The 21,003-nt window shown below is 42.3% G+C and overlaps 1 protein-coding gene across 3 annotated transcripts in view; it reads right to left on the bottom strand.

Moving 5' to 3' along the window:
* The window catches only part of Aftph (aftiphilin), a 67,445-nt gene that overhangs the window by 33,727 nt on the left and 12,715 nt on the right, over positions 1–21,003 (bottom strand). For 2 of the 3 annotated variants that reach the window (XM_004660082.2, XM_004660083.2), the window contains exons 2-4: positions 15,906–17,876; positions 2,896–3,047; positions 264–390 (exon numbers count right to left, since the gene is read on the bottom strand). In XM_004660082.2, coding sequence (XP_004660139.2) covers positions 264–390; positions 2,896–3,047; positions 15,906–17,852 — 2,226 coding nt within the window. In that variant the 5' untranslated portion in view covers positions 17,853–17,876. Of the gene's footprint in view, positions 1–263; positions 391–2,895; positions 3,048–15,905; positions 17,877–18,906; positions 18,927–21,003 lie in introns of those variants that run through there. The other variant, XM_045137530.1, reaches the window with a different exon arrangement.

Raw genomic sequence — 21,003 nt, 5'->3', positions numbered from 1 at the left:
ATTTAATTTAAATTTTATTTCCCAGGCCCATTGTTTCATAAGGGAAGCACTAAGACAACTTTTTTTCCAAAAATATTAAATAATTTTTGGAGAAACACTGAAGTAGATTGATGCTTACAATCAGCATAATTTAAACCAATTAATATTTATTTTCTGAAGAACAAGATTTTCACACCTTGAACTATCAGGATAGCAAAATTTAAAAAACAGGTTTATTAAACATTTAAAAAAACAATTTGTTAATAATATACTAATAAACTCACAATGTTTCGAGTGTCTATTCCCAAGGAGCACAAAAGCTTCTTGTTGCTATGAGAGCCGCCCCACTGATATCTCAAGCCATGTGCGTCATGAATATCCTGTAGCTCGGTCCATACATCTAGTAGTTCACTGCAAAGGCCATGATGAAGCCAAAAACAGGTTACTTAAGAACTTTCATCATAAATTCTACTTTCAATATGATGATGATATTCTATGCATTCCAAATAATGTTATTTCTAACCTAAAGGTACAACTGTTACCTGAGTAAAATCAAAAGCCAGCACTAGGCTGGGCATGGTGGCGCACACCTTTAATCCCAACACAGGAGGCAGAGGTCAAAGGATCACTGCGAGCTTGAGGCCAGCCTGAGACTATTCAGTGGGTTCCAGGTCAGTCTAGGTTATAGCATGACCCAACCTCGAAAAACGAAACAAAACAAACAAAAGGAAAAAGAAAAACATCTGGGTTGGAAGGTGGCTCAGTGGGCAGTGTTTCTGTCTAGCAAGCAGGACGCCCCGAGTGGATTCCCAGCACTGCACAGATGGCACAGACGTGGCATAACCCTGGAGGCGCACCATTTGAGAGAGAGGCGGGAAGATCAGAAGTTCAGTAATTCTTAGCTACATAGCAAGTTCAAGGCCAGTCGGAGCTACATGAGACTTTCTTTTTCCACCGACTCCCCCCAAAAAAAACAATGACAACAAGGGACAGAAGATGTACTTTGGTTAGGAGAGTGTGCCTAGCATGCATGAAACTATAGGTTTCATACCTAACACTGCAGAAACTGGGCATGGTGGTGCATGCCTATATTCCCAGCATTTGGAAGGTGAAGGAAGGAGAATCAGAAATTCAAGGTCATCCTCCAATACAGAGGGAGTTCAAGGCCAGCCTGTGTATATGAGACCCTGTCTCAGAAAATAAAACAACAAAAAAACAAAGAATGAAAAACACATGGCATCCCACTATATTAATGCAGATATTCAATAGCTGTGTTTTTTCCTTAATGCACGTGGGTGTGAAGGTCAGAGGACAACTACAGCTGTTGTTCCTTAGGTACCAGTTACCTTTCTTTTCTTTTCTTCAGATAGGGTCTCTCTCTGGCCTGGAACTTATCAATAGGTTAGACGGGCTTGCCAGTGGGCCCCAGGGATTCACCTCTCTTCAGTACTGGGGTTGCAAGTGTGTGTCCTTTTATTCTTAAAAATCAGCCCAAAACAAAAATCAAGAAGCAACAACATGATCGCATTCTTTATCCTGAGGCCACAGAGGGAAGGAAGAGCAAGCAGCAACTGCTCTAGCTGCAAGAGAGGAGGAGAACTCTAGAGGGAGAGGATGCTTCCAGAAGCAGAGAGTGACTGACCAGTCCAGAAATAAGAATAGCTTTGAAATTACAATTAGACAGACAAGTTGTACCCTTCAATAAGTAAGTGGAGTTCTAGAAAAGAATAGCAGAGGTAAAGGACAGATGCCAAGGAAAACAAAGAAATGAAATGTCTGGGGGCTAGGGAGATAGCTCAGTGGCTCCAGGTGCTTGCTTGCAAAGCTTATAGAACAGGGTTCAAGTTTCCAACATCCATGTAAAGCCAGATGCATAAAGTGGTGCATGCATCTGGATTTCATTTGCAGCAAAAGTCCCTGGCGCATTCATTTATTCATTCGTTTTTTTTTTTTTTTTTTTTTTTTTTTTTGAGGTAAGGTCTCATTCTAGCCCAGGCTGACCTGGAATTCACAAGTAGTCTCAGACTGGCCTTGAACTCATAGGGATCCTCCTACCTCAGTCTCCCAAGTGCTGGGATTAAAGGCATGCACTACCAGGCCCAGCTTCACTCATTCTGTCTCAAATAAATTAAAACAGAGATGCTAGAGTGAGAATTTATCTTTACAAACAAAATGAAAAACAAAAACCAATTAACTTTACAAAACCTACCAAAACCCAAACCAAATCTAAAGAACCCACTCAATTTTTAACACTGGTCAGACGCTAATGTCTAACATTGCTTAGACTGCTGATTTAGAAACATCAGCAGAGTAACTCCAAAGTAGAAACAGGACTGGAGAGGTGGCTCTGCAGTGGTTAAGGCACTTGTCTGGGAAGCCTAAGAACCAAGGTTCAATTCCTCAGTACCCACATTAGCAGATGTACAAGACAGCACATGCATCTGGAGTTCATTCGTAGTGCTAGAGGCTCTGGAATGCCCACTTTCTCTCTCTCATTAAATAAATAAATAAAAATAAAATACTTAAAAAAAAAAAAGTAGAGATACAGGGGCTGAAGAGATGGCTTAGCAGTTAAGGTACTTGCCTACAAAGCCAAAAGACCCAGGTTTGATTTTCCAGGACCTATGTAAAGCCAGATGTACAAGGTGGCACATGCATCTGGAGTCCATTTGCAGTTGCTAGAGGCCCTGGAGCACCCATTCTCTCTCTCTGCCTCTCTCTCTCATAAATAGATAATAAACAAATAAAAAAGTTTTCAAATAAAAAGTGGAGACAGGGAGTTTCTAAACTCTAGGCTTAGTGCAACATGATCAAGCTTCAACAGAACCCTAAAACTGTGATGCTGTGAGAGCCTGATACACCCTAACAGGTGACATGAGCACAGTCACTCGCTATCTAAAATTATCTACTACTTACCCACTTTCAGTTAAGGCCTCCCTTGTTTTTATTGGCAAAGTGCTTGTTTCCAGCAAGTGCTTGAGGGGAATCACTTCCTCTTCAGCGTCAGGGACAAATACAGAAGGAAAGCATGCTTCGAAAATTCGCTCCAGGCGGTTTAGTAAAGCCGTCTGCATTAAAACACCACCAAAAGTTTATTTTCATTTCTTCAGCTTTAATGCCATCATTTTATCTCTCTCTCTCCCCCTCTCTCCCTCCCTCTCTCTCTCTTTCACACACACACACACACCCCTACTATTGAAGGGAGGGAGGGAGGGAAACCACCACCCAAGTCGACAACACCTTATAGAGCAATTATTCCAGATGATTAAGTAATCATGATATTGATACAGCAGACAGCAAGTAGATGTCGCTAAATTCCAAGCACCATACACCTACTGACACATTACTTAAGCCATTACAAATTTCGACAGAGAAAAACAATTAGTCAATTCTGTAGTAAGAAAGCAACTTCAAAGTTTGACTAATCTGTCAAAAGCCAAGCCCAAAGAATTAAAAAAAAGACAACATTCACAGCCTTTCCATTATTCATGTAGCAGAGTAAATCCACAGAATGAAGTTATATTCCTATGAAAAATACTATGCTATCATTGTTAATCAGAACTTTCTTTTTTGAACTATCTCTGCTGATAAAAGTGCCAACCACAGAAAGAAAGAGTGCCTTAATTTTTACTGGTAAGAAATTCAATAATTCATTTATTATTTTGATATTCTGCATTATGTTCTACAAATTCCATCTCTCAGCATACCTTCCTCCAAGTAAAGCCTGTGTAATCACTAGAGAAATAAACTTACTATCATTCGGGGCAATTCTACTAATTTAAACTGGTTGGATTTAGACTAATTTGCTTTTTTGGTACCAGTGGGTTTATTGTATAGTCTTATTCCCATTTTCCTAATTGTATTTCATATACATGTAAGATATTTTCAAGTTAAGTTCAACTTATTTTTTCAGAACACAAACTTAAAAAGTTATTAGTCTGCTGTGGCTGGGGGTGGTGGTGCACACCTTTGATCCCAGCACTCGGGAGGCAGAGGTTAGGAGGACTGCTGTGAGTTCGAGGCCACCCTGAGACTACATAGTGAATTCCAGGCCAGCCTAGGCTAGAGTGAGACCCTACCTTAAAAATAAAAAAAAATAAATATTTTTTGTAAAAGTTAGTCTGCCGGAAGTTAAGTGTACTATTGAAATTGATGCTAAGTACAGAAAAATGCTGTCACAACATTGTCCTGTCAAGTAACACAAACACCTGGTTTCTGTTTTATAGGAAGGATTTTCATAAAAACCTTTCCCAAATCAAAATCACTCTTTTGGAAGCTGTATTACAGCCAAAAAAAAAAAAAAAAAAAAAAAAAGAGAGAGAGAGAGAGAGAGAGAGAGAGAGAGAAACTAGATAATTAGTCTCAGGGTACACTTCTGCTGACTTCTCATTATGCTTATATGTGAGAAGAGGAAAGGTCTCTCTCTCAATTATGAACTTTAAAGAACAGGACAGACTTAAGATCCCCTGGCTCGTGAAACCTAAGCGTGTCAAGGGGACCCAGCACTAACTGGCTTCAACAAGGGGACTGGGCAGACACGACTCTCAAGGAGATCAGGTAACTATCTAATTGGAAACCTGATGAGCATTTTCCCAGAGCATGGAAGGAACATAAAAACCACCTATAACTAAATTTTATTCATGAAAATTAAATCCTTTTTTCCCAATTTTCTTTTGCAGTTTTGGAGAGTAGAAGTTGAAAATGCAGATACCAGCAGGGCCATGCACCCCCGGAAGACTCTATTTTATTTATTTATTTATTTATTTGAGATAGAAGGAGAGAGAGAATGGGCACACCAGGGCCTCCAGCCACTGCAAACGAACTCCAGATGCATAAGCTAGCTACCTTGTGCATCTGGCTTACGAGGAACCTGGAGAATCAAATCTGGGTCCTTAGGCTTCACAGGCATGAGCCTTAACTGCTAAGCCATCTTTCCAGCCCTGAAAATTAAATCTTTATTATATCCTGTTGCTATTTTTTTTTTTTTAAGAGGTAGGGTCTCATTCTACCCCAGGTTGACCTCGAATTCACTAGGTAATCTCAGGGTGGCCTCGAACTCATAGCAATCCTCTTACCCCTGCCTCCTAGTGCTGGGATTAAAGGCATGCACCACCATGCCTGGCTTCCTGTTACCATTTTAAAGGGATAGGGAAAACAAAAAACAAAACAACACAAAAAAACCCTATCACTAGCAGAAAGCAATGACTCTGTGATTGCAATGACTGGGGGTAGGGAATATACAGACCATCCCATTAACTTCAATTTTTCTTTTTTTTTCCCAACCTTTTCCCATAAAGGATATAAATGACATGGAAAATTTTAAAGAAGTTTATCTTTGATATACAGTATGTCTGCTTCAATTTTTAATCTGGATGAGGTAGAACAAGGTTACACAATCTTTCCAATGACAGCCATATAGTAACACTTTAGAATCTGCAGCCCATCTCTAAGTTTTGGTGTGTTCTAATTAAACTTTTTCTTTGAACAAGCAGTAGGGAACAGACTTCTCCCCTGGGCCGTACTTTTGACAACCCTTCAGGTAGGGCAATAAATATCAAATAACCATAATCTAACAGCAGCACCCACTAGCAGAAGTCAATATAGAATAAAAAAAACTAGCAGAATTGACAAAGGTTTTTTAAATATATCTTTTTTGTTTGTGGGTATAAAGGGGCATGCAGGGCCCTCTTGCTGTTGTAAACATCTCCAGACACAAGCACTACTTTGTGCATCTGCCTTTTCATGTGCTTACTGGGGAATTAGACCTGGGCAGGCAAGCTTTGCAAACAAGCACTATTCACAGTTGAGCCATCTTCCAGCCTTAGAAGATTTTGATTAAGTCGAACCTAGCGTTTATTCTTAAAAGTGCATCGATTTCCAGCTATCTATGTGGCCAATTTGATGACGAGGGTAATCTTACCACTAGTTAATTGCAGCAGGCACGTGGCTGATAACACAATTATGACGAGGGTAAACAGACTCTGAGGTGGGGGCTGCAGTCCCAGGGCTCACACTTACCAGCCGGAGCCGAGCCGAGCTCTCAGCGGAAGCCCCGCCCAGTGCATGAGGACCACAGCATTAAGTATTTGGCACCCAGTGTGCGGCTGCTACTGTTACTACAGATGAAACTCAGGCCAGCAAATCACGCAATGGATATTCCTCTCCTGTATTTGGCATTCAGAAGTATGATGGAGCATTTGTCTACTCTATGAATTCTGACTATATTAAAATGAAATAAGAAATTAAGTATTTTTGTATGCTCCCCAAGATCTTCCTTCCCACTGAGAGAGTGGGACTAGTTTTTAAGTATCTGTTCTTAAGATCTAAGGAGACTGGTCCTTGTAGAGTCTTATCTATGGATATTGGTGGGTGGTTTATTAGCATTTTTAGTTGACTTGATTATATTCTGAAACACAAAGTATACAAAGCATACAGTAGGTATTTTGCTTCTCAAAAAGCACAATAAATTAATACAAATTTTAAAATGTGAGAACAGACACAAAAATTTAAAAAACAGCTTTATTTGTGACCAGACATTTTTTCCCAAGAAATTGATTCAGAAAGACACTGCAATCAGATACTATTAAATTGTTAGTACTGCAATTTGAGCACAGGCTTAAGTATATCAAACAAGAGTTGATAAAAGTAATTTTTAAAAACTATTTATTTGCAAGGAGAGAGAGAGAAAAAGAAAGGGAGGGAGAGAGAGAGAAAATGAGAAATTATTGTGGGCATGCCAGGGCCTCTGACCACTGTAAATGAACTCCAGATGCATGCACCATTTTGTGTATCTGGCTTTATGAGGGTACTAGGGAATTGTACCTGGGTCCTTAGGCTTTGTGGGCAAGCACCTTAAATGCTAAGCCATCTCTCCAGCCTAAAAGTAAAATATTAAATTTATGTTATTCTAATGTTTGTGAGCAAAAACGAACTTTGTTTAAGTTGTCCCATTTATGTGAACTTCTGCTGGTTGATGAGCAATACGGGCTGGGAAGATGGTTGAGTGGAGACAGTGTCACTGTCAAGCCTGAGTCTCAAGCTCAGGTCCACGTTAAAAACCCACAGCTGGGGGAAACTTCTCTCAAATGAGATGGGAAGTTGAGAATGTTCTAGACACTCAGCAGCAAAAAGAAAAGCAGAGTGAAATTTTATCTCAAATGAGGTGAAATGGTGAGAACCAAACCTGAACATGCCCTCTGACTTCCACAGACACATAATAATAAAAAAAAGTATTTTAAAACATTTTTCCTTCATTTATTTGCAAGGGGGAGAGGAAGGCGGAATGGGCACACCAGGACATCTAGCCAATAAACGCTAGACGCATGCACCACTTTGTGCGTCTGGCTTTGTATGGGTATTGGGGAATTGAACTGGGGCTAGGCATGGCAAGCAAGCTCCTTAACCATTAAGGCATCTCTCTTGCTCCATAAACATATTTTTAAAAAACAGCTCATCTGACCATAATGCATTTAAGTTTCAGGGTTTTTTTTGTTCATTTTTATTTATTTATTTGAGAGCAACAGAGAGAGAGAGAAAGAGGCAGATAGAGATAGAAAGAGAGGGAGGGAGGGAGGGAGGGAGGGAGGCAGAATGGGTGCACCAGGGCCTCCAGCCACTGCAAACAAACTCCAGATGCATGTGCCCCCTGTGCATCTGGTGTAAATGGGTCTTGGGGAACCAAGCCTCGAACTAGGATCCTTAGGCTTCACAGGCAAGCGCTTAACTGCTAAGACATCTCTCCAGCCCCTTAACTTTAGTTTTATTCCATAGGGATGCCACCCAAAATTTAAAACTCCTTGTAACTGGTTAATTAGGAAAAAAAAAATTGTACTCAGGGTGAGTCTTTTTTTTTTCTTTTAAGACAGGGTCTTGTTTTAAGCCCAGGACAGCCTCAAATTCTACCTCAGTCTCCCAAGCGGTGGGATTGGAGGCATATACCACCATGCCTGGCTGAACAATAGCATTAACATTCAAAAAGTTATATTCTTATCACTCAGAATTGGTGAAAAGTCAAAGTAGGAAACCTACAGTTTCCTTATGCAAATAAGGAGGCAGATGTAAAGCTACAGAATCAGCAAGGCTGGTTCAGGGAGGGAGGGACCGCTTCAGAAACACTGGCTCAATTAAGTCTTACGAAAATCCTATGAGGGAGTAACAGTATGATTTTCATGTTTTGGGTAAGAAAAACAGAGCACAGAGAAGCGAGAAGCTAAGTTAACTTGCCCATGGTCACGTAATTATGGGGTGGAGAAATGAATTCTAACTTGGGAAGTACAGTTTCAGAGTAGGCATTCTTCCATGATCATCAAAAATAAAGCAGTCATTAAACAGTTCTAAGTTTAGTTCCTGAAAATTAAGGTGGTGGTGCTGGAGAGATGGCTTAGTGGTTTGAGGCTCTTACTTGCAAAGCCTGACAGCCCAGCTTCGCTTCCCCAGTTCTTAAATAAGCCAGGAACACGAAGTGGCGCATGTGTTTGGAGTCTTTGCGGTGGCAGGGGCCCTGGCATGCCCATACTCTCTCTCCCTATCTTTCTCTGTGCTTGCAAATAATCAATGAAAAACAATTTTTAACTTGGACAGATGGGGTGTGGTGACATATTCCTTTTGATTATTTATTTATTGAGAGAGAGGGAGGGAGGAAGAGGCAGAGACAGAGAGACAATGGGTGCGCCAGGGCCTCTCAGCCACTGTGAATGAACTCCAGACGCATGCGTCCCCTTGTGCGCATGTGCGACATTGCACTCACGTCACTTGCATGTGGCTATACGTGGGATCTGGAGATTCCAACAAGCGTTCTTAGGCTTCACAGGCAAGTGCCTTAACCGCTAAGCCATCTCTCCAAACCATTTAAAAAACTTAAAAGAACAACAACTTTAAAAAAAGATTACCGGGGTGTTAAGGGCAGGAATGATCTTATTCTTGAATCTTGGGCACCTAAGTTCCTGTATATGGTGTAAAAAGGCTAACTAAATCATTGTATATGCTAGAGATTTGAAAAAGCTATACTAGATGGGCGTGGTGGTGCATGCCTTTAATCCCAGGCCTCAGGAGGCAGAAGTAAGAGGATCACCGTGAGTTTGAGGCCAGCCTGAGACTACATAGTGCATTCCACGTCACCCTGGAAAAGAGTAAGACCCTGCCTTAAAAACAACAACAAAACTACACTGGATATTTTAGAAAAGCACTTCACTTTTATTTAAGTACGCAGAGAGCACACCCTGTCATCTAAATCACTCTTGTGCACAGGTGGGCATGTTTACATGTAACACATATAACAATAGCTGAGCGCTTTTTTTGCTTACTACACCATGCTTGATGTCACACATGCATTCCTTGGATTTTCTAGAAGCAACACTGCCAGGTCAGAATGCGATTATGTCTGCGTTATAAATGAAGAAACTGAAGCTCAGAGAGATTAAGTCCGTTAGCATGATCTTACTGTTGGCATGCTGCATAGCAAAGATTTGATTCAAATCTGACTTCAAGGGCTACATCCTCTTTTACCAACTCTGCTTTTATTCACTGTCTGTGGGTTTTTCAAACATTTCTAGCCATTCATTAAGGGTGATACTATATTAATGGTTGGTTAGCTAAATACTTAGTTGTATCATACTATTTATACACACATGTACCAAATTCTAAACCTGGCAAACAGCAGCATATAGCAAATCTGGCTATTAAACATAATTTTCCCACGTGAGTATGTGGCATGTGTACATGTTTGTACACAGGTGCCTGTCTGCACATGCATAAGCATGTGGAAGCCAGAGGCTCTCTACCTTGGGTACTGACAGTCTCTCATTAGATCCAGTCTCACCAACTGTCTAGTCTGGCAAGCCTACAAACCCGAGGGCCCGTCTCTGCCCAGTGCTGGAAGTACAGGCGCGCACCACAAGGCCCAGCATCTTTAACTCAGGGTCTCACCTTTGTACAAGCTTTTTCATTTTCCATATATATTTCTTATCGGTCTTTCATGACCTTGAATGTCTCTAGTACCATTTTATTGTTTTCAACCAGATTTACTCCTGGGAAAGCAAAAATCATTGCCCAATGGTTTAATGCATCAAAAAGTTCCACCCAATTTGGGATGGAGAGATGGCTTAGCGGTTAAGCGCTTGCCTGTGAAGCCTAAGGACCCCAGTTCGAGGCTTGATTCCCCAGGACCCACGTTAGCCAGATGCACAAGGGGGCACATGCGTCTGGAGTTCGTTTGCAGTGGATGGAGGCCCTGGTGTGCCCATTCTCTCTCTCTCTCTCTCTCTCTCTCTCTCTCTCTCTCTCTCTCTCCCTCCCTCCTCCTCCTCTCTGCCACTCTCAAATAAATAAATAAACAAACAAAAAGTTCCACCCAATTAAAGACCTGAATAAAAGAAAAAAGATGACGATGACTGAATACCAGGGAACGCCTCTGCCTCGGCCTAAAGACATCATCAGTCCTTTTCCTGCCTGCCGAGGAGAGCTGAAAGCTGGCTCCTCTTGGGCCTCACACTGCTGGTGCTTGGAACACCTATTACTCTCCAGGTTCTCAGGCTTCACATCCAGACCAGAACTCTATCAGCTTCCATGGGTCTCCAGCCTGCTGTGCATTTCCTAGTGTGTTTCTAATGCATTCTTTTCTGTCTCTCTACCAAGCACACTTTAATGGTTCTGTCTCTGTACGTGACACACCTTTATTTTATAAATAGAGTACAGAAAGAATAAACGGGGCTGGGATGTGGTTCCAAAGCAGGGTGCCTAGCGCAGGCAAGACCCTGTTTCGGACCTCCACACTGCAGACAGACGACGCGGAGAGCTGAGTGTCCCCAAGTGTAGCTCAGCTTTAGAGAGGCATGTGCAAGGCTGGCACCTGTGACCCTAGCTTCTCGGCCTATGCCACTAAAATGCAGCAACACTTAAAATTCCTCCAACATATTTCAAGGTAGTTTTCTTTTCTTGCTTAGGACAAGAACCTGGTTAATGCTAACAGTAGTACTGACAGCACCAAGTCTGGCACCTAACTGCAAGATTAGAAGAGACACAAAATCTACTGAATAATTTAATCTTCCACAGAGGACACCATATGCCTCATCAGTATTAAAGATTAAGTAAGATATCAAGTATAAGCTACTACACTTGTTACGTTATCAAACCCTAATTTCCAGCTATATAAAATACAATTGCAATATTTAACATGCTCTGAAAAATATTTTGTTTCTTCTGTACAATTTCTGGACAAACCTAATCAAGTACTTCTGTTTTACAATTAAAGACCAGGAATATCAATATGTCTGAGGGGAGAAACAATAAAATGATACGTTAGTCAAATACTTAAAGAGCTATAGGCCAAAATTTTAAGTCTTACGCGTTACTTCTGTTGTTGCTGTTGCTTTTTGAGATGGTATAGCTCAGACTAGCCTGGAACTCTCTATGTACCCCAGGCAGGTTTTGATCCCTTGATCCTCCTCTTGTCTCAGCCGTCATGATCAGTACCACCCTTCATCTCACTGCTTCTGTTTTCAGTTGGAAGTTCAATGTTCATGGTCGGGGTAAAGCAAGCACAATCTCAGGCAGACAACTAAAGCTGCAGACTGAGGACATTCCGTTCGAGAATGTGTACTTTCTGGTGAAGTATCAGTAACAATCTCAAAATGGCATACGCCAAAGGTTTTCTTCTTTAACCCCCAACCCCCAGACAGGTTCTCTCTAGCCCAGGCTGACCTGGAACTCACTCTGTAGTCCCAAGCTGGCCTTGAAGTTACCATGATCCACCTACCTCAGCCTCCTGAGTGCTGAGACTAAAGGCATACACCACATCAAGCTTTATTTATTTTAGATACAGTAGCCCAGGCTGACCTGGAATTCACTATGTAGTCTCAGGGTGGCCTTGAACTCACAGTGATCCTCCGACTTCTGCCTCCCAAGCCCTGGGATTAAAGGTGTACACACCATACCCAGCTTATTTTTTTAAACAAGAAGCAGCTTATTTAATATACTGCCAAGGGCAATGGGCTATGGTGTATGCATGTGTGTGCAGAGGTCAGCAGAGAGCATCAAGTGTCCCTCTCTTATCACTCTTCCGTGTTTCCCTGAGACAGGATTTCTCCCTCAACTGTGCGTCAGCAAGCTCCAGGAATTCTCCAGTCTCCATTCCTTACCCCCGGGCCTGGGGTTAGCTTTTTAGGTGGGTTCTGGGGAGATAAACTTGGTGGTATCTAGCCAGAGAGGCCCTCGTGCTTAAGAGACAAATGCTCTTAGCTGCTGAGCCATCTTCCCAACCCCAGGTCCTTAATTTTTAAAAGGTCCAAAGAGACCTTCAACTCATAACCTTTTCCAGGAACATTATCAGTTAAGTGGCTTAATAACAAAGAGTCTCTGGCAGCCTCCCTTTCTACAAGGAAACCTTAGAGAGATTAGTTACCAGTGACCTAAATTTTCAAGTAGCAGCCAGAGTAGTATTTCAAAATCTGACAAAAGACCAGAGTCAAATGCAATGCTTACTTTACTACCTCTTTTACCATCTATTAAAAAAAAAAAAAAAAAAAAAAAAAAAAAAACACAACCAACAGACATCTTGTCTCCATAATCCAGACTGCAGACTGGTCGTGTGCACTTGTCAAGGCCCAGTACTTGGAAGGGCGAGGCAGCACGATTACTGGATGACCACCCTCTCTAGGCTAGGCTAACTTGAGCAAAACAACCCTTTTCTGTTACATTCCAAGGTTAAGAGAGGGGCAAGGGGCTCAGCATTAGGGCCCTTGCTTGCAAAACCTGCCAGCTTGGTTTCGACGCCTCACTGCCCATGGAGAAGAGGTGCAGAAGCGGCGCATGTGTCTGGAGTGCACGTGCACTGGCAACATGGCGCTTCCACAGCCCCCGCCTCTGTCTCTTTCAAACACATCAGTAAAAACATTTAAAAAGAGGTTAAGAAAATTGTTAAAACAATGGTCTTTCAGGAAAAAAACTGCTTTGAAAATAAGGGTTTGGTTGTCATCTTGTTTTTCAAAGTTTTGCCCTCTTCCTGTCTTCTGATTGACCGTTATCTGTCTTTTCCCACTACTTAGCTGAAAAACTATTTACAAGAAATCAGGTTTGGTGGCTCACACACAGAGAGTACCTGTCTCAAGAAAAAAGAATGCTTACGAGACAATGAAAGATAGTGAACTCAGGGTTCTCAGAAAAAAATTATTTTACAAGAGAGTATGTTTCCTTGCTGCTGGAAGTGAACCCAGACCAGCGCCGTGCATACGCGGTGAGAGTACTCTATCACTGAGCCTCACAGCTAGACTAAGAACACCCGACTCTCGATGTTCTTTTTTCTTCCTTCCCCCAACATAGGGCCTCACTCTAGCCCCGGCTGACCCAGAATTCACTCTGTAGTCTCAGGGTGGCCTCAAACTCATGGTGATCCTCCTACCTCAGCCTCCCAAGTGCTGGGACTAAGGGCGTGTGCCACCACGCCTGGCTTCAATATTCTTATATGGCTTGCTTGCTGTAATCACAGCTTAGAATTTAACTAAGAACATTTTGCAAGTTTCAAAGATTTCTTCTTGAATTTTCATTATTTAAAATTTTTTTTATAATAAACTCAACAAATATCTATTTATTGAAATTATATCTTTTTGGAAAGCTAAGGAAAGTACTTAATTAAAAAAAGGCTCTAGACAGTGTTACATGGCAAATACAATGAAAAATGGAAGAAATCAAAAATGCTTGACGTCAAAAGAATTGTTCTTGCTGTTTAAATTAACTGAGCTTCTGAACTCTAAGAAACTCTAAGCAATTTTCAGAATAGTCTGCCACCATTTTGTGTACAAAATGTATTCTGTTCAGGACGTTAGATAAGTCCATGGGAGACTCAATGGGAAGTAACTTTTACATTAATGCCTTGTGTTTATTGTCATCAGCAGTTGAGGGTTTTCATGCAGTCCTTCTTACCATACTGTATCAACTAGGAGAAACAGTTTAAGAAAATATTAACGAATCTAATCCTGTCACAAGACAAGATTAACATTCATGTACTTTATTTAGAGCAGAATCTGCAGGTCAAGGAGAAAAGTACAGATTGCAGTTTCCTTTAAAATAACAGGGTAAGAGGGTCGGTTTAATCTTTATCCACTTTTACTCAGTAACATACTCGGCACAGGCTGCCCATTTCTCTACTTCAACTGTCTTGTCTTTGTTTCGTTTTTTTTTGCGAGGTAGGGTCTCACTCTAGCCCTGACCTGAACTCACTGGTAGTCCCAGGCTGGCCTTGAACTCACAGCACTCCTCCTCCCACCCGCCTCCCGCCACCCAGTGCTTGCATTAAAGCATGAGCCACCATGGCCAGCTCTACCTCAACTTTCTTCCCCAACCTTTTCCCAGCAGTTTCTTCTCCCACTCTACATTTGTCTCCGCCATTTTGCATTTTCTATTCCTCAATGATAAAGGCTTGAGCCAAGATGCTTCTTTTGTTTTGTAAACATTTTTTTTTAAAGAATCTTTTTTAAAATTTTTTTTGTTCATTTTTTATTTTTATTTATTTGAGAGTGACAGACACAGAGAGAAAGACAGATAGAGGGAGAGAGAGAGAATGGGCGCGCCAGGGCTTCCAGCCTCTGCAAACGAACTCCAGATGCGTGCGCCATCTTATGCATCTGGCTAACGTGGGACCTGGGGAACCGAGCCTCGAACCGGGGTCCTTAGGCTTCACAGGCAAGCGCTTAACCGCTAAGCCATCTCTCCAGCCCTTGTAAACATTTTTGTTTATTTATTTGAGAGAGAGAAAGAGGCAGAAAGAAAGATAATGGGCACACAAGGGCCTCCAGCTGCTGCAAACAAACTCCAGACCCATGTGCCATTTTGTGCATCTGGCTTACATGGGTTTTAGGGAATTGAACCTGGGTCCTTTGGCTTTGCAACCAAGCGCCTTAACCACTAAGCCATCTCTGTAGTCCCTAAGATGTTTCTTCTTCTTTTTATAAAAAAATTTCATTTATTTATTTGAAAGAGAGAGAAAGAGGCAGGCAGAAAGAGAGAGAGAGAGAGAGAGAGAGAGGGAGGGAGGGAGGGAGGGAGCAAACGAACTCCAGACACAAGTGCCACCTTGTGCATCTATCTGGCTAACATGGGTCCTGGGGAATAGAACCGAGGTCCTTTGGCTTTGCAGGCAAACGCCTTAACCACTAAGCCATCCCTCCAGCCCTTCTACTTAATGGTATCTTGCAATCTCTAATTTTTATTTACCTGGGCTAGAATAAGACCCTACATTGATTTTAAAAAAAAAAAAAAAAAACCACTGCAAAAGTAAAACCTGATGAATTTCTGTATTCGATTCATTGGGATAAAAATCCTTCCAGGGTTGTGAAATATATAACTAACCAACAACAAGGCAAGCATTAATATATTGTAGAGACAGTCCTTTAACAGGACTTCATTGAAACATTATTTTATTTTTGCTTATGAGAGAGTGTGAAGGGGGAGGGAGGGAGGGAGGGGAGAGGGAGGGAGGGAACTGGCATGCAGGACCTCCAGCCTCTGCAATCCCACTCCAGACACATGTGCCACTATTTATGCAAGCGCAACCTTGTTTGCTTGCATCACCTTGTATGTCTGGCTTAAGCAGGATCTAGAGTCCATCATGGGTTCTTAGGCTTCGCAGGCAAGTGCCTTAACTGCTAAGCCATCTCTCTAGTCTTATTTTAATTTTTAAAAAGTTATTATTATTTACAAGCAGGCACGGGGGGGGAGAGAATGGATGCACTGGGGCCTCCTGCCACTGCCAACAAATTCCAGATGCACATGCCACTTCGTGCATCTGGCTTTCTGTGGGCACTGGGGATTCAAACCTTGGCTGTCAGGCCTGCAAACAAGTGCCTCAACCATTAAGCCATCTCCACAGCCCTGAATCTTTAAGAGTTTCCATGGCAACTAACATGTCATATAAGATAGAAGTAGTCAGGAAATACCTGAACTGAAGTGGCTGATTCTTGCAAATGGCTGCCAGCAACGGGTCCTTTGGAGGTTGCTGAAGGGCCCCTGCACATCTCAGAGGTTCCCACCGCATCGGTGTTCTCCGCTGTCCGGTGTGGCTGCCAGGCTTCCTTCCGATGAAGAGACTCCGAAGCCCGCTGGTCTCCGAAAGCGGCCCACGAGCACCCGGCCCGCTCACCCTCACCCTCACCCTCACCCTCAAAGGCGCTCCAGCCTGCTGCCACTTGGCCGGGCCCCGCCGCGCTGAAGTCTGCAAAGTCGTCGGAGTCCTGGAAGGCCCTGCCGTCAGCTTGAGCAGTTGGCACAGAATCAAAATCTCCAAACTCACTGTCCTGCCCACTTTTCAGTTGTGAAACAGGTGTGTTGATTGTCCTGCTAGACTTTCTTGCCAGCTGACATTCTTCTGATAAACCATCAGAAGTCTGTTTCGGTCCTGACTCAGTAATTATTTCCTCTTGGCAAGAAGCCGCATTTGTATCCCCAAATTCTCCAAAATCATCGCTGGCTTCACTAAAATGTGGGGAGTGCTCTGAGGATGCTTCAAGAATGACATCACTCACCAACTCTTGAGGACCCCTGACAACAGGTGGAGTGGTGCCACCGGCTGAGCCAAAGTCACCAAAATCATCCTCCTTCGTATCACAGCAAGCCACAAAGTTGTCACTACCACCAACACTGTTTGTACTTGCAGAATTATCCACAACAACTGCTTCTGTGTGATCAATGTTTGGGCTTTTGGAACTAGCCACCTTTTCATTTTCTTCTTTGGAAGAACCAACATCTTCATTACAGCTAGAAGTTGTCACAGAATCCACAGGCAGGTTAACATGCTTTGAGGTAAACAAATCTGGTTTTTCATTGGGTTCACATGGCTCTCTCCGAATGGCTTCAGAATTATCACTTGCGTTTACCAAGCTCAAAGCCTTGGGTTGAACATCTAAATTTAGCAATTCATCCCGTTGCAGTGTCTGAAGGCCCTGTTCTTCAACACTGAGGCCTCTGTCAGTTCCTACACTGATCTCTGAAACACAAACCTCATTTTCTCCATCAGTGTCTCCTTCACCACCAAAGCTGCCATCCAAAGACACTTCCTGGGCAGACGTCAGCTGGGTGACTCTGTTAATCTTATTGTTGTCCTCAACGGTTAGTGCAGCTCTATCATTAGAAACCACACATTCTATCTCTCCTAGTTGTATCCTTTCCTTTTGAGAAAACCTGGCAAAATCTGCAAATTCCTCAGCAGGACTAGGTGCAGAATCTAAACTATACTCAGTGCTATGAGTGCTAAGGAGGTTCCATCCCTTTGAATCAGCTCCATCGTCCAGATCATCTGTTCCCTGAGGTTTCACAGTTTCCAAACCTGTAAACCCATTTGTTAAAATCTCCAGACAAGGAGGTTTTTCACCATTGCAACTGTCTAACGGCTTGGTTTGATGAACAATGCTTGTGTCAGTTCTAAAGTCTCCTGGAGAGACACATTTGGAAGTTCCAACATTTGGTCCCCGCTCCACTGCTTTATTTAAATCTCCTGAACTTTCCGTGCCGTCGATGGACGACTCTAAAGGTTTAGATGAAATTGTTTCTTTGCTGGTGGTAGAAAGTAAAATATCGGATTGTCCTTTCACAGGAGTATAAAGTTCGGCGGTGATGTCCTTATCATTTCCATTTTTAATGGACTTAAAGCTTCTAAGACTATCCACATTTTCTGAATACTCATGAATTGGCATAAAATGGTTTGAAGGTACAAAGTCTTCCTTGGGACGAGTATAATCTGGGGTGTCAAAATCAACAAACCCTACACCAGAAGGACTAACTTCTGAAAAGCCACCAAATTCCCCAAATTCATCGTCCTCCTCTTCCTCTGCTCCATTGTCCAGTGGTGGTGGGGATGAAGAGTACATTCGAATGATGTCTGGCTCCATTGTTTCCCGATAATCAATTTATGCCTGTTTAAAAAGAAAAAGAACATACATTTTTTAAGAGGAGACAGATTACATACAAGACCTTTCAAAAATGATCTCAAAGCTACTTTAAAGTAATTCAAATTTAGCTGGTTGTGGTGGCACATTATTTGGAGGCAGGAGAACCAGAGTTCATGAGCATCCTTAGGTCCATAACTAAACCACATTATGAGACTTTTCTCCAAAACCAAAAAACAGAAACAAAAACTATCACCACCACACCACCAACAAAACCAATGAAAATTAACGCTGCACTATTCTGTATTTTTAAACAATTTTTCTCTTTAAGTAAGATTACACAGCTTTAGCCTACTGGTATTTTGTTTTCTATTTAGCATTTATTAAGAGGCTAGCAAAACATGAATGAAATTTGGGGATTCTAGAAACGTGTCAGCAGTCTTGGGTTGCTCCCACCTTTTGGCTAGTATGAATAATCCTTCCAGGAATATAGGCATATAATATACCTAATATTTAAATTTTCTTATTTTGAAACAATAGACTAAAAGAAAGGTGCAAAAATAGTAGAGTCCCATGCATTCTTAAAACAGTTCCTAGCAACGGTGACCTCTCGTACAGTTCAGTATAACAGAAAACTAGAAATTAGTATATTCTTATAAATTACTGTTAACATATCTTTGTGTGTGTGTACTGTCATCATATGAATGTGTGTACATGTGGATGCTAGAGGCCCCCATTGGCTATCTTCCTCAATTGTCACCTTATTTTTTTTTTAATTATTCTTTATGAACAACTTCCATGATTATAAACAATATCCCATGGTAATGCCCTCCCGCCCCACCCCCACTTTCCCCTCTGAAACTCCACTCTCCATCATATCCCCTCCCCGTCTCAATCAGTCTAGTCTCTCTTTTGTTTTGATGTCATGATCTTTTTCCTCCTGTTATGATGGTCTTGTGTAGGTAGTGTCAGGCACTGTGAGGTCATGGATATCCAGGCCATTTTGTGTCTGGGGGGAGCACGTTGTAAGGAGTCCTGCCCTTCCTTTGGCTCTTACATTCTTTCAACCACCTCTTCCGCAATAGACCCTGAGCCTTGGAAGGTGTGATAGAGATATTGCAGTGCTGAGGACTCCAGTCACTTCTTTCCAGCACCATGATGCCTTCTGAGTCATTCCAAGGTAACTGCCATCTGAAAAGAGAAGGTTCTCTACCAAAAGTGAGAGTAGCATTAATATATGGGTATGAACATTAGGAGAAGCGCTCACTGGTCAGTTTGATGAGCATACTATATACATTTAGCCAGACAGCAGCAGACATTACACCCCTAAGCTCATGGCTACCCATTGTATGTTTTCAGTGTCAGGGATATATTCCCTCCCATGGAGTGTTCCTCCAGTCCAGTTAGACGGCAATTGGCTTCCACCATGACAGATGTGCCACTATTGCACCCGTTGGTTCATGTGGCCTGGCTGGCCAAATATAAGGCTTGCAGTGTCCACTGTTGAGTATCTTCACTGGTGATTTCTTTCCCCCATTGAACTGCATGCAGAATGGTTTCTTCCAGCTTTCTGTCAGCTGGTCTACAGGGAGGAGGTTATCAGCTCAGTTCCAGCAGGATTTCTCAGTGGCCTTGCAGCCCAAGTATATGGAGTCTTCAGCAGTAGGGTCTTACTGCTTACCTTATTTTTCTAAGACAGAGTTTCTGAATGAACATGGAGCTCAGCAATTTGGCCAGCAAGCCCCGGGGATTTTTCTGTCTCCCGCTCCCCAGGGCTGGGATTACAGCTGTGCACAGCCACACACAGGCTTTAAGTGGGTGCTGTGATCTGAACTCAGGCTCTCATGCTTGCATGGCAAACCTTTACCAAATCCCTTCAGCTCCAACTAATAGATCTGATTCCGCTTTTACTTCTTACTTTGAGACAGGATTTCACTTTGAATGCCCAATCTTCTCATTTCAGCCTCCTGAATGCTGGGATCATGGGTATGCACCACCATGCTTGGCGAGTTTTACTATTTCTAAAAACAAAGTAGCTTTTTATTTAGTATACATAGTTTTGTTTAATTTTAACCCTTAGGGAGTTTTGTGTAACACTAATGTCAAGATACAGATCTTTCCCTACTCTGTGTACTGGCAACCCTCATTTATTTGCTACCTCCATAGTTTTGCTAGCTTTTCTTTTTATGGGGGGGGGCTACTTTAAGTTGTATTTACACATTTATGTATTCATTTACTTGAAATATGGGGACTGAATCCAGAGCCTTGTATATGCCAGGCAGTAACAGATATCAAGGCCTACCATCCCTCCACTTTTTTTTTTTTTTTTTGAGATAGGGTCTCACAAAGCTGCCAAGATTGACCCTGAAATCACTCTGTGATAGCCCTTAAACTTACAATTCTCTTGCCTCAGTCTCCTAAAGTGGCTGGTATTATAGGCTGTACCAATGGGCCTTGTTTCAAGACTTACGTGAAACTTATGCCTGTGCCTCCTCAGTGTGAGGATTACAGGTATGAGTCACCATGACCAGCAGTGTCTGGTTTTTAAAGAACAATGTGTGATATTTTTAACAAAATCTGTCTGCGGCTAAACTATTGTGTTTTTTTCCCCCTACAACCTTTCATTATTGGAAAACAGAAATATTTACTGGCTCATTTAAAAAAAATTTGAAGTCTATTTCAAAACTAAAATGTCAACACAAGTACAAAAATCTGAACCAGAACATTTGTAACCAAGGCAACAACACAGGAAGCAGTAGTTTCTCTTCCTGTCACATCTTGGCAAGGTCTCAGCTCTCTACTTCCTCTGCTAGGTTGCACAGGCTCGCTCTATCAGCCGTGCAGACGGTGTGTTCTTCCTTTTCAGTCCTGCGTCACCTACTGACATTCTGCTAAATGGTCCTCCCCAGCAGGCATTGGCTCTGGCTCAAGTCACCCTTTAGAAATGCTCAGAAGAAAAGCCAGGCGCAGTGGTGCACGCTCTGGGAGGCAGAGCTCAGTGGCAGGATCGCTGTGCTGTGAGTTCGAGGCCACCCTGAGACTACAGAGTGAGTCCAGGTCATCCTGGGCTAGTGCAAGTCCTAACTTGAAAAACCAAAAACTAAACAACAACAAAACCAAAAACAAAACAGTTCAAAAGATATATGCCAGCCAC

The sequence above is a fragment of the Jaculus jaculus genome, chromosome 18 (genome assembly GCF_020740685.1).
Source record: "Jaculus jaculus isolate mJacJac1 chromosome 18, mJacJac1.mat.Y.cur, whole genome shotgun sequence".
NCBI classification, from domain to species: domain Eukaryota; kingdom Metazoa; phylum Chordata; class Mammalia; order Rodentia; family Dipodidae; genus Jaculus; species Jaculus jaculus.
This window is presented reverse-complemented; position numbering and strand designations above follow the sequence as displayed.